This window comes from Rhinolophus ferrumequinum, chromosome 6, assembly GCF_004115265.2.
Source record: "Rhinolophus ferrumequinum isolate MPI-CBG mRhiFer1 chromosome 6, mRhiFer1_v1.p, whole genome shotgun sequence".
Classification (NCBI taxonomy): domain Eukaryota; kingdom Metazoa; phylum Chordata; class Mammalia; order Chiroptera; family Rhinolophidae; genus Rhinolophus; species Rhinolophus ferrumequinum.
The window spans coordinates 49,666,190-49,680,978 of NC_046289.1; the positions used below are offsets into that span (position 1 = coordinate 49,666,190).

The window sequence follows — 14,789 nt, forward strand, 5'->3', positions numbered from 1 at the left end:
CAAATGGTCCTATTTCATATTTTCTTACCACTGAATAGTATTCCATTGTGTATATATACCACAACTTCTTTATCCATTCGTCTATCGAAGGACATTTTGATTGTTTCCATGTCTTGGCCACCGTAAACAAAGCTGCAATGAACATTGGAGCACACGTGTCTTTATGTGTAAATGTTTTCAGATTTTTTTGGGTAGATACCCAGGAGAGGGATTGCTGGGTCATATGGTAATTCTATTCGTAATTTTTTGAGGAACCTCCACACTGCCTTCCATAGCGGCTGCACCAGTCTGCATTCCCACCAACAGTGTATGAGAGCTCCTTTTCCTCCACAGCCTCTCCAAGACTTGTTACTATTTGTCTTGCTGATGATAGCCGTTCTGACTGGAGTGGGGTGATATCTCATTGTGGTTTTTATTTGCATTTCTCTGATGATTAATGATGTTGAGCATTTTTTCATATGTCTATTTGCCATTTGTATGTCCTCTTTGGAAAAATGTCTCTTCAGGTCGTCTGCCCATTTTTCAATTGGATTGTTTGTGTTTTTGTTGTTGAGTTTCATGAATTCCTTGTATATTTTGGATATTAGCCCCTTATCGGAGGCACTGTTTGCAAAAATCTTCTCCCATTCAGTTGGTTGCCTCTTTATTTTGTCGATGGTTTCTTTTGCTGTGCAAAAGCTTTTCAGTAATCTGAATTCTTTTTTTTTTCATTTGCATATTTTTATTTGGAAATGTTTGTATCAGTACAGTGGAACTAAATTTTAAGAGACACTAGATGTCCTTACTTTGGATATCATTAGTTTCTTACAAAAGAGACATGGAAATGATTTACATGATGAGATTTCAGAACTTCAGTGGAACGGGCAGCTTCACTTGATGCCATGTCAGTAGTGATTTACTTCAGTCTACATACTTTCCAAGAATGTCACCATCTCTAAATAAGAAATAATCCTTGTCATCTATAACTACTTTGGTGCCTCCATATTCTGGAAGAAGAACTTTATCTTCAACTTTCACGCTAACTGGTTGAATCTCTCCGCCCTTTCCTTTAGAGCCGGATCCAACAGCTACTACTGTTGCTTGCAATACTTTTCCTTGAGATTTTTCTGGAAGCATAATGCCTCCCTTGGTTACAGTTTCTGCAGCACTCCTTTCAACTACTACTCGGTCAAAGAGGGGGAGAAACTTTCTAAATGCCTGTCCTGCCATGACTCCGGCAGCAGCAGTTCATACTCTGCTCTCGCGCCGCGCCCGCAAGGAGAGACCTGCAGTCCGGTTTTCTAGACCCCCGCAAGGAGAGACCTGCAGTCCGGTTTTCTAGACACGTGAACTTTCAAGTAATCTGAATTCTTGACATCTTTTGCCTTTTGCAGGAAAAGTAGCTTCCCCACGCACATTGCTCCCATTCCTCAACTCCATTCTTTATTTCTTTTCCTTTCCTTTTGTTGCTCACTGACAACGTAGAGCAGCAATGAGAAGCTCATGTAACAATTTGAAAAGCAGATCTTTTGTGAACTACCTCTTCAGTTTCCCTCTGGCCAGTAGGATTTCTCACGTAATGTAAAGATTAAGCTTGTGAACTCAGGGGTCAGATTTGCCTGGGTTCAAATCCCAGCTCTACAACTTAGCTAGTGTGTGAAGCCAGATATGCTACTTAGCTCCTCTAGGCCTCAGTTTTCACATCTATAAAAGGGGGTGACAACAGTAGTCATATCATGGGGTTCATGCCTGGTACATCATAAATACTTCAAAAAGTTATTTATTTAAAAGATGTGCCATTGTTTTCAATTCTACTACATAGCTCTGTGCTGCTGATCATGATTTTGAGTACTCTGAAAGAATTTCAAAAGAGCAGGAACAGTAACATTTCACCAGGCTAATTTTTATATGATACCTAAATTAAACCGCTGGCTGAACAGAGAGAAATTGACCACCACTGGCTTTTATACATAAAAGCCTAAGCATTTGGATATTGCAAAACGATTGTATAACTGAATAAAAATGTTGACCTTCTTTCAGTCTTAGCCAGAAATGTGGAGTCAGCTCTGTGCTTGGTGTGGGTATGGCTATCACTCCATCCTGTCATCCAGGTTCTTAAGTGCAGGGTTATAACACCCTCAAGTGTTGTGGTCAGTTGTGAAGTGTGGCCCAAATAATTGGTCATTATTGATAAAGTACTCAAAATTGTGAATACTTTCTAAAAAATTATCACTTTTACAAATGAGAGTATATCAAGGCTACCTCAGTAGTAATGTATTTCCGATTCTCTCGTATTCGGGGGGGTTTCTTGAGTGGGTGAGGTGGGCCAAGTTATAATTAGCTCCCTGAAACCTGCAAGTACTCTTAACACTCGTGGAGCCGGGGAATTTTAGTGGTGCTTCACTTCCCCCTGCAATTGTTTTGGGATATTTGAATCTGGGCATGCAAATGGGTTCAAGTTTGGTATGTTGATTATCACCAGTACAGAAAAGCTTGAGATTTGCTGATTAGAATAATTTCCCACCTAGTTTAAGAATATTTCTTAATAGCAGTGGTTTTTAAACTGTGTTCATTGGAGCCCAGTGGGGTTGGCTGAGAGCCTTCGGGATTAAAACAAGGTGAGTGAATGGAATTCTAGGTTCTCCATCTGCTACTTCAACCAGAGCAGTGCTATTTTCACTTGTGTCATATTTTGGGATTTCACATGGGAGTTTGAGAAAAATACGCTAATTTTTTTCTTTTTTAAACTGTTAATAGCACCCATGATAGACAGTCTTGCAGCCTCTGAGTGCCTCTACTTTTTAAGTTACCCTATTGATTTTATTACTGGACAGTCTGCTAGCTAGATCTCATGGAGGACCGGAATCTGCTTCATTGTATCCTCTACCCCCTGGTTATAATTTTGTCTCCTGAAAAGCACAGAGCAGGTTAGCTTCTTTATTGCTCAGCAGCACATGACCATAAACACTTATAGAATTAATGCTCCGGAAAAGTGGCCCAAAAGGCAATGACGTTGTTTTTTTGTAGTTTTCCTGGGGCATGGATTGGGGTCATTAGAGGAAAGTGATGAGAGCCAATCATCTGCTAGGACGTCCATCACCCATCATCCACATCATTGTCGTTTCCCGTCGTTATACATGCAACAATTCTGAAATGGTTAAGCAAAAATTCTCTTGTTTCTTCATGAAAAGTAGTTGTGAAAAACGCCATCATTCCTATTGTTGTTGATGAAAGAGAAGAAAAGGCAATCACATCGTATGAAGTGATGGTAACAAGATTGGTGGTTAGGCCCACTCAAGAATTTTACAACTCTCTATGCTTAATGTGATCGTAGGAATATTTGTGTTAACCTGGGATTATAGTTACAGCCAAATGTTTTCTCTTAATGGTCAATAAGAGCAAGGAGAACTCATTATGTTAGCTTTTCTGTTATTCAGAAAATGATCTAATTGTATTAATGATTTTCTGAGTTTCACTATAATCACATTAACATTAGATTTTTTTTTTTACTCCTTAGATTAAAAAAAAACACTGCTAAAATGCTCAAATATTATTCTGAATTAATGGCTTCTTGGTCCAATTAGTGAGCATTATTGTTGCAATATATTTATACTCACACAGCACACCAGAGACGGCGCAAAACACTCCTATATACAAACAAGCATGAAAAAACAGATTTCCGGAACCGTTTTCATTCTTTTACATTAAAAAAACACACCTCATGGCTAATTTTCTAATTGCCACTTGCTTGGCTAACAACTGCAGTGAGAAGGACTGTTGATGGGCTTTTCCCCGCTTTTAAAACCCCTGTTGAAAACAGGGTTGTGTTGTAGCCCCTGTTTGAATATTGAGCGGGCTTACTTGGCTTGCTCCTGCCTCATCTCTTCAGGTGGCAGCACAGGCCACCTCCTGGCAGAGGACGGCACTCACTGCCCACTGCAGGTGATATAACCTATTTGTGAGGCAGATTTTAAAGAGAGATTCCGTATTTTAATGGTCAGTTAGTAGCTGGCTACCCAGCGTCGGTGCTCTCCGCCTGGGGACAGCAAGGCCGGGCTTATTAAATATTGAAAAGTTGTTCATTACTGTGTGGATCTGCGACAACAGCCCATCTGCATATTGAGAAAACAGCAAGTTTACCTCCTTCAAAATAGCTGCTCCAGTTTGGGGGAAGGACTAATGTTTGTCTGGCTAAAGATGCATAAAAATGCAGCCTCTATCTTGGAGAGCTGCTTTGTTGCCTTTTTTTTCCCCCTTGAAAGTGAAAATTTTAAAAACCAAACCTGCTTCTGGAGAGAGAATTAAAAACAAACACACCTTTTGACAATTTTGTTATCTAATGCTGGCTTTTTGGAGGAAATACCAGATTGTGAAATACTAACTTAAACTGGGTTGGTACATTATAAGAAAATACTTTTGATTAAATTGCTTTGGATTCTAAGCAGCTAAGAAATTTGGTAGGATGTAGGTAAGTTGTAAGGGATAGACTAATGAGATATGCAGCCTTTCCCTGAAGTTTTCTCAACAATTGGAAAACTGTGATCGCCAAGGGCTTGGTCAATGCCAGCTGTAAATTAGAAACCCAGGCACATGCAACCCATCTTGTCTTTAAAGAGAGACTTTGTATACATGAACGTAGTTGTTAATTACCAATTAAATGCCAAGATCTCGTGAAGAATATTACACAGGGTTAGACCAGTGGTCCAACCAGCCCATTGTTTAGTTTCTGACCAGGATATGAATCACGATTGCCCAAAAAGAAGTCCCTGAAAATGTCTGGGATGTAACCGAGCCGTGCACAGCTTTCCGTCATGATCAAGTATGACTCCATCACTAATGAGTTTCCATAAACCTTGCTGACTCGACTTCATTTTCAAACTGTGATTCAGTGATTCAGTATGAACGAGGACCAGTGTCATCTTTCCGTCGACTCCCATCAGTCTGCATCGTGACCAGACACATCGACTTCACTATTTCGCACGGGTTTTCAGATGTGTCCGGATATGTATAAATGAAAACAACGAGGCCGTTGATCGCAGCGATAATTCCTGGTGCATTCTGAATCGTGTTCTGGTGTTCCTTCTTTGCTCCCCATTCCTTCTGATTCCTCGCCTCCTTTGGCTATTGCATATTTGAGAGAATTTCTCTTTTAGACATGTTGAATCAGACCAGTGGTCCTTCTGAGAGTTAAATGGTGGAAACATAGCCTCTACAACGTCATCGTTAGAGATTAGAGATGTCCTCTAGCCACCACTAACCTCTGATTGCTGGAACAAAACTTTGTTGGGATTTGCATGTCATGTTTCTCAGTGGATGTGTTCTGTGTTTTACATGTTTTTCCATCTGTGACATTTGCCTGATTCCCTAGCTGGTAACTCCGTTTGTTACCCTATAATGCTGCTTTTGAAGAACGTAGTGAATAAGAGCTTGGGCTCAGGTTTGACCATAACTGTGGATCTTTTCTTCACAACTTATTAGTTCTGGAACCCTGGGCAAATAAGTCACTTTTTTATGTCTTAGTGTTTCAGTTGTACAGTGAGGGCAATAATAATATCAGTCTTATGGGGTTGTTATTTGTATTAAATAATTAACATCAAGTAGTGCCAATGCTTACTGAGCACATAGTAAATGCTTAATATATGTTAGTCATTATTACTATCATTATGGATTCAATAACATCATCCAACGCTAATTGAACACCTTTTCTGGACAGTCACTGGGGATAAAGAGATAGTAAAACATAGACATTATCTTGGAATAAGCAGAGTCTAGTGGCAGAAATAGACAAGGAAGCAATTGCAATGCTGTGTAATGAAGTACTTTTGTGATAACATGTTCATTGATTCTTATTTGGTTTTTAAAACAATTCTGTGAGATATTAACCCCGTTTTCATATGAGGATTCTGAGGCCCAGGCAAGTGAAGTGAAGAGCCTGCAGTCACGGGGCCGAGACAAATCTCTTTTAAGCCTCTGGCTTCCCATCTCACCTCTTGCTATGGGCACCAGGCCAACCTGCCTCAGGGCCACACATTCCTATATGGTTGCTGGTAATTTTGTGCGAACTTCCTGCCTCTATTTGGCTCTATAACTTCCCATGCAGTATGGCCTCCATTGATTCCATTAGGGACTGGTGCTATAGAAAGAGCACTGGGCGAGGGTGCAAGGTTACTGTAGTCATATTCCAGGCCTATTATGTTGCATAAATACTTACCTTGTGTGCTCACCTCTGTGGACCTCAGTTCCTCCCATTGTTTAATGAAGGCTTTGATGAGCACAGTGGTTTTCAGAAGGTGGGTTCTGGGGTGGTGCCTCAGCTGCCATCTTGGAGAGTGAGATCCACCCGTTCCGTTAAAGGTTCCTGCTTTTACCTGTGTCAATATATTACTGTTTCATGAAAATTATGTTTGAAAAAAGGAGTCTGCTGCTTACAGACATTTTTGAAACCCTATCAATAGAATGACTTTGAACATCTTAGTCTAAACTTCCATGATTTCAGTTGTTGAAAAAGCAGTGAGAAACCCTAGAAGGAGGAAAAGTTGTTTACTATATATCCCCACCTTCTCAACCTCTTCCAAGAAATTCTCAAAACCAAACTATAAATTATTTTTAATAGCTAAATGAGTAGTAATTAGGTTTCTTAAGATTAGATCTCCCTTATATAAATAAAATTAACAGCTGTTTAAAAATCACTGTGGTACTATGTAGTGGAGTGATTGTGGAGTTAAAGGACCCAAGTTCTGGCTCCAGCATGTACTGTGCGTCACTCCACTGTTCTGAGCTCTGGTTTTCCTTGCTCAGCCTGCCTCACAGGATTAAGACAGAGATAACTGAAGTGAATGTAGCAGCTATGAAAACGTTAGTTCTTCTTTTATGATTGCTTTTTACATGTTGATAAAGTTCCAGTTAATATTTGTAAGGTTTTCAAATCTTTAGCTTCTCAGTGTTTCAGACATTTCTCTCCAACATGCTCCCATGGCAGGATGTCTCTGGAGTTTGTTTCAACGGATTGGTCTTTAGTTAACACGTAGGACGTGTGTGTGTGTGTGTGTGTGTGTGTGTGTGTGTGTGTTATTGTCATTGCTATCCAGGCTGACAAATGGGTTTAGGTCCAGACTTCCCCCTACATTATTCATGAAAAGTTTCAGATCACCTGAGGCTAACCTAGTTCCTCTCACAAGTCTTTGGCGACTAATAATCTCACTGCCATCTGAAGAGAAGTCTGCCAAGCAAAGACTCTCCTCCCTGCTCCTTCCCTTAAGAAACACTTTAGCATGTCTAGCACACGACGGCTTCAAATTAGGTTTGAATAAAGCACTGTGATAAATAAGTAAGTGTCTCCCCTACACAGATTGCCACTTGTTTGGGGATTACAGTATCGATTTTCGAATGTTGCTGAGATTTAGACACGGGTTAATTAAACATTTACACATATGTGCTGAACAATATATTGCATGGTACAATAACGTGCACTTTAATCAGAAACCGTGGGTGTTTGTGTTTGCTTTTTCCATGTTAATTGGCACCATGCTGGCTCAAGCTTAGGTATTTGGCTAGATGGAAGTTTTAAATATTTTAATTAGGACCAGCAGTTCTCTGCTCCCTCATTTCTCATTGGATTGTTTTTCATGCATGAATAAATTAGCTAGCATGGAAGTACCCTGTAGAAAGCGGTTGCCCTCTGGCCATAAAAAGAGTCCTGTTCATTAATACTTTAATGAAATTAGCTGTGAGCAAAATATTATTCCTTTTAACTGTGTTCTAATTTCTTAATTTTAATTAGGCACATAATTGTAGGGTGCTGAAATTATCTTCATGTTCAGCAACTATGTTCCATCATCAGGAGCCTGTGGCTGAAACACCGCACGCTCCCAACGTGTTCCAGCAGGAAATTTTCTGTCCAACTTTTTCTCCCCCATTTGCTTCACCAAAGATCCCTCTCACCCTCACTGCACTGGAGATCCATGATGTGATATTTCAGAGCTACTGCTCCTGGTTCAAGCCGCTGGTAAGGAGGCTTTTAGACTGTGGATCCCTTTGGGAGTGAGGCAATGTGGAGGACTACAAAGAATCTGCTCTGGTGAATTTTTTTTCTTCCAGTTTTTGTCTCCTCAGGCCCCCACCTCAATTATCTGCCCTCTTTGTTTTATTTTAGCGTTTCTGTGTCTCTCTTCATGACTTAGTATTTCATTGGCTGAGTCAGATTGGATTTTGGAGCTCTGTGAGGGCAAGGAATTTCTTTCTCTCTGAATCCCCAGTTTGTGGCGCATAGTCCCTAGTTTATACAAATGTAGTTGTTGAATGCATGATACTTAATGAAACTGTGGATTCCATACTGCTGCAGTTTCCTCATATAAGTGGCGGCATTTTACAATGCTTAGGTAAATAAGAGAGTCCAAAGATAAAAACCAAAATGAAACTATCTGAATTTGATAGACTACTGTTCTGAACTTGCTGAGTTTTGATTTTAGAAGAAATGCTATGGAATCTGGACTAAAATATAAGTGAGAAATGAAAAACTTACATACATTTCTTCATAATACTCCCTAAAATTCAAACTGTTTCGCGTGATATGTGTTGAGTATATGACATGATAACTACTGAAAATAACAGATTTATTTAATTATTTGTATCATTCTTGCCCATCACCCCTAGCACCCGTAACATAACATCGTACACCTGGACTGATGGTTTTTAAGTGACATGAGTACAGCACTGACCCACTTAACTATTTTACAGGTATTAACTAAGTATAGGTAAATACATTATGGATCCATCAAAAAGTCACATATTGGATCTGATATGTAAAATGGGAATAATAATAGTACCTCTCTCATGAGTTTATTGGGAGTGTTAAATGAGTACATATCGGACGCATAGAAGAGTACCTGACACATAGTGAGTACTCAGGAAATTTAAGATACTGTTATTGATATTCTTATTAATACTTGCGTCTAGATTGTCATTTTGCAAACTGTATAACATTTGACAGTATTTTATAATGTGAAAAGCCTTTTAAACCTTTGGTCTCACTTAATTTAACTGCATCTATTTAATAATAAAAAAACATAAGATGTCCCATTTTACAGAATGTCCCATTTTACACCCAGTTTACACCCATTTTCTTAAAATATAATTCCACTAATGAGACCATGTCTCAGATTTAGGTAGATGCTTACTCAAACCAGAATTCAGGGATATCAGTTATTGACTATGTGAAATGCTGTGAACACGGGGGAAGCGTCCTGCCTGTTGCCCAGACCCCTCTGCCCTTTCCTAAGGTAACAAGATCCCACAGTTGCTTCATATTCTTCCCATGCATGTTTTTAGCTTTTAATGTATGTAAGTCATAAATAAATAATATATAGTGATTGGGGCAGATGCCAGTTTTGTACACCAGAAACGTAAAATTTTGGTAGCCTTTTAAGGTGAATATTCATTTATAATGGGAAAGAAAATTATAACAAATTATAAAAATTTAAAAACATGAAAACCACAAAAAATCTTTAAAAAACGTTTTTGTTAACTATTTGACACACCTCTGTTATACTTTTCCTTTAATTTTTTGGCTGCATAGTTTTTATGTTACATGAAATGTTTTAGTAATATTGTCTATATGGTTTTCTAAATAAGCTTTTTCTAAATAGATACTATTTCCTGAACTTTTAGAGAAATATTATTAAATAAATAATAATCTGAGTAAAAAGACAATTTTTTTTCCTTTAGCATGGTCGGTCAAATATTTTTTAGTCTTGATAGTTAAAATTCGTAAAGCATGTAACTTTACAGACAGAAACACTCATTTTGCGTACTACTGCTATGGGTTTTTGCTTTACAAACAAAAATTATCATAAATTCTCATTTGTAAGATTTCCTCCCCCAAAAAACAAAGCAGTGTGTTCATAATTGTATATATAGCACTATGAGTCTATTCCTGACAAGAGAGAACTTTGTTTTGACTAGGAGTCAATGAAAACCAAATCTCCTATTTATGATTTTACATGTCTGGCTGGAAGAATTTCTTACAGACCAGCTTCTGCTTCCATACATTTCAAACTTTGTTGTTGATTTTGGGGGGTTTTGGGTTTTTTTGTTTGTTTTTTTGTTTTGTTTTTGTTTGTTTGTTTGTTTGTTTTACTCTCACTATACTTCCAGAGCCTGGTGCTATAGGGCGCGTTTATGTCTTGATCTGACCTTGGACAATGTTCCTTTGGGTCAGATGCCACATGTGAGGGTCCACTGATGGGCAGCAGGAGTATTCCTGGGAAAAACTCCTACACTGAATGAGTAGTGAAGTCCATGAACATGTCTCACAAAACCTAACTTAAATGTGTCTCCAACTTAACTTCTAAGTCAGATCCCCAAAATTCCCATGGTTGCTCCAGTGTTACCTGATATTAAGGGAAGGGAGAAAAACGGCGAAGTTGGTATGGGATGAGACAACTGTCTTAACCAAGTGTGGTTAAAATATTTTGCTTGTACAAATTTTACAAAACATATGACCATGTGAACACATTGCCAGAGCCCATCTCAGGGCTTTGGATGGGGCCCAGACAAGTAAGAGGCCCTGGAGCTTATTTCATTAGCATTGGAGTAATTCGTCTTAATAGGATAGTTACGTATAATGACAAATTCTCCATCAGGATTATGATACTGTACTTATCTTTTGGTAACTTGTTTTATTACTCAAAATTCAGATTTTTCCTTATTTGTAATGTGTCAGTTTTACTCATTTTAACTTCTATGCCATATTCCATTTAATGAAACTACCACTGTTTATTTTTATTTTTTTATTTTTAATTTAATTAATTGATTTATTGATTGATTGATTTAAATTAAAGTTTATTGGGGCGACAATTGTTAGTAAAGTTACATAGATTTCAGGTGTACAATTCTGTGATACATCATCTATAAATCCCATTGTGTGTTCACCACCCAGAGTCAGTTATCTTTCCATCACCATATATCAGACCCCATTTACCCTCTTCTAGAGCCCCGCTTCCCCCTCTCCCCTTACCCTCTGGTAACCCCTAAACTATTGTCTATGTTTATGAGTTTTTGTTCTTTCAGTTGTTTGTCTTGTTCTTTTGTTGTTTTCAGTTTATATACCACATATCAGTGAAATCATATGGTTCTCTACTTTTTCTGTCTGACTTATTTCACTTAGCATTATAATCTCAAGATCCATCCATGTTGTCACAAATGGTACTATTTTATCTTTTCTTACCGCCGAATAGTATTCCATTGAGTATACATACCACAACTTCTTTATTCATTCATCTATCGAAGGACATTTTGGTTGTTTTCATGTCTTGGCCACCGTAAATAAAGCTGCAATGAACATTGGAGCACCGTGTCTTTATGGATAAATGTTTTCAGATTTTTGGGGTAGATACCCAGGAGAGAGATTGCTGGGTCATATGGTAATTCTATTCGTAATTTTTTGAGGAACCTCCACACTGCCTTCCATCGCGGCTGCACCAGTCTGCATTCCCTCCAACAGTGTATGAGGGCTCCTTTTTCTCCACAGCCTCTCCAACACTTGTTACTATTTGTCTTGTTAATGATAGCCATTCTTACTGGGGTGAGGTGATATCTCATTGCAGTTTTTATTTGCATTTTCTGATGATTAGTGATGTTGAGCATTTTTTCATATGTCTATTTGCCATTTGTATGTCTTCTTTGGAGAAATGTCTCTTCAGGTCCTCTGACCATTTTTCAATTGGGTTGTTTGTTTTTTTGTTGTTGAGTTTCATGAGTTCCTTGTATATTTTGGATATTAGCCCCTTATCGGAGGCACTGTTTGCAAAAGTCTCCCATTCGGTTGGTTGCCTCTTTATTTTGTCGATGGTTTCTTTTGCTGTGCAGAAGCTTTTAAGTTTCATGTAGTCCCATTCATTTATTTTAGCTTTTACTTCCATTGCCTTTGGAGTCAAATTCATAAAATGCTCTTTGAACCCAAGCTCCATTAGTTTAGTACCTATGTTTTCTTCTATGAAGTTTATTGTGTCAGGTCTTATGCTTAAGTCTTTGAACCATTTTGAATTAATTTTGGTACATGGTGACAGATAGCAGTCCAGTTTCATTCTTTTGCATGTGGCTATCCAATTCTCCCAGCACCATTTATTGAAGAGGCTGCCTTTCCTCCATTGTATGTTTTTAGCTTCTTTGTCAAAAATTATCTGTCCATATTTATGTGGTTTTATTTCTGCGTTCTCAATTCTATTCCATTGGTCTATGTGTCTGTTTTTCTGCCAATACCATGCTGTTTTGATTACTGTTGCCCTGTGGTATAAGCTGAAGTCAGGGAATGTGATACTTTCAGCATTGTTCTTTTTTCTTAGGATTGCTTTGGCTATTCGGGGTCTTTTGTGGTTCCATACAAATCTGATGATTTTTTGCTCTATTCCTTTAAAAACTGCTATTGGGATTTTGATGGGGATTGCATTAAATCTTTATATTGCTGTGGGTAATATGGCCATTTTAACTATGTTGATTCTTCCAATCCATGAGTGCGGAATGTCTTTCCATTTCTTTGTGTCTTCTTCCGTTTCTTTTAAAAATGTCTTCTAGTTTTCAGCATATAGGTCTTTCACATCCTTGGTTAAGTTTATTCCTAGGTATTTTATTCTTTTTGTTGTAATCGCAAAAGGAATTGTTTATTTTATTTCTTTTTCTGAGATTTCATTGTTAGTATATAGAAATGCAATGGACTTTTGTACGTTGATTTTGTACCTGGAAACTTTACTGTATTCGTTTATGTTTCTAATAGCATTTTGGTGGAGTCTTTAGGGGTTTCTATATATAGCATCATGTCATGTGCAAAGAGTGACAATTTAACTTCTTCAATCCCAATTTGGATGCCTTCTATTTCTTTCTCTTGCCTGATTACTCTGGCAAGGACTTCTAATACAATGTTGAAAAGCAGAGGTGATAGGGGACAGTCCTGTTGTGTTCCTTAACGTAGAGCAATGGGCTTCAGTTTTTCACCATTAATTATGAGATTAGCTGAGGGTTTGTAATATATGGCCTTTGTTATGTTGTTTTCCTTCTATACCTGTTTTATTAAATGTTTTAATCATAAATGGATGTTGTATCTTGTCAAACACTTTTTCTGCATCAATTGATATAATCATATGATTTTTATCCTTTATTTTGTTTATGTGATGTATCACATTGATGGATTTGCATATGTTCAACCATCCTTGTGCCCCTGGGATGAACCCCACTTGGTCGTGATGAATAATCTTTTTAATGATTTGTTGCATTCGATTTGCTAGAATTTTGTTTAGGATTTTTGCATCTGTATTCATCAGAGATATTGGTCTGTAGTTTTCTTTTTGTGTGTTATCCTTACCAGGTTTTGGTATCAGGGTAATGTTGGCCTCATAAAATGATTTAGGGAGTATTGTCTCTTCTTCAATTTTTTAGAAGAGTTTGAGTAGGACAAGTATTAGATCCTCTTTGAAGGTTTGGTAGAATTCACTAATGAAGCCATCTGGTCCCAGACTTTTGCTTTTGGGAAGGTTTTGGACGACTGATTCAATTTCCTTACTGGTGATCGGTCTAGTTAGATTTTCCAGTTCTTTGTGATTCAGCCTAGGAAGGCTATATGTTTCTAAGAACTTGTCCATTTCTTCTAGGTTACTGAATTTGGTGGCATATAATCCTTCATAGTATTCTTGGATGATCCTTTGTATTTCTGTAGCATCCGTGATAACTTCCCCTTTTTCATTTCTGATTGTGTTTATTAGTGTCTTTTCTCTTTTTATCTTAGTGAGTCTAGCCAAGGGTTTGTCAATTTTATTAATCTTTTTAAAGAACCAGCTCTTTGTCACATTAATTTTTTCTATTGTCTTTTTGTTCTCTATTTCATTTAGTTCTGCTCTGAGTTTTATTATTTCCTTTCTTCTGCTGACCTTGGGTTTCATTTGTTCTTCTTTTTCTAGTTCTTTAAGGTGTAATGTGAGATTATTTATTTGGGATATTTCTTGTTTCTTGAGATAGGCCTGTAATGATATAAATTGCCCTTTTAAAACAGCTTTTGCTGCATTCCATAAATTTTGGTAGGATGTATTTTCATTCTCATTTGTTTCTATGTATCTTTTGATCTCTCCTCTTATTTCTTCTTCGACCCAGTCATTCTTTAAAAGTATGTTGTTTAATCTCCACGTATTTGTGGTTTTTCCTGCTTTCTTTTTGCAGTTGATATCCAATTTCAAAGCCTTGTGATCAGAGAATATGCTTGGTATGATTTCAATCTTCTTAAATTTGCTGAGGCTATGACCCAATATATGGTCTATCCTTGAGAATGTTTCATGTACACTAGAAAAAAATGTGTAGTCTGATGTTTAGGATGAAGTGCTCTGTAAATGTCAATTATGTCCATTGCATCAAATGTGTCATTTAGGGCTGCTATTTCTTTATTAATTTTCTGTTTGGATGATCTATCCATAGCTGTTAATGATGTATTTAGGTCCCCTAGTATAATTGTATTTTGGTTAATTTCTCCCTTTATTTCTGTTACTAGTTGCTTGGTATATTTCGGTGCTCCCTGATTGGGGGCATAAATATTGATGACTGTTATGTCTTCTTGTTGTATAGTCCCCTTTACCATTATGAAATGTCCATCTTTGTCTCTTGTTACCTTTTTCACCCTGAAGTCTGTTTCATTTGATATCAGTATGGTACACCTGATTTTGTCTGGATACGATTTGCTTGGAGTGTCAGTTTCCGCCCTTTCACTTTGAGTCTGTGCTTGTCCTTGTAGCTGAGATGTGTCTCTTAGAGACAGCGTATGGTTGGGTATCGTT

The 14,789-nt window shown here is 37.7% G+C and overlaps 1 protein-coding gene across 1 annotated transcript; it reads right to left on the bottom strand.

Moving 5' to 3' along the window:
- Positions 1–900: 900 nt before the first annotated feature.
- On the bottom strand, positions 901–1,209 carry LOC117023989 (10 kDa heat shock protein, mitochondrial-like). The gene has a single exon (XM_033109291.1). The coding sequence runs from the start codon at positions 1,207–1,209 to the stop codon at positions 901–903; it is 309 nt and encodes a 102-aa protein (XP_032965182.1).
- Between the last annotated feature and the right edge of the window lie 13,580 nt (positions 1,210–14,789).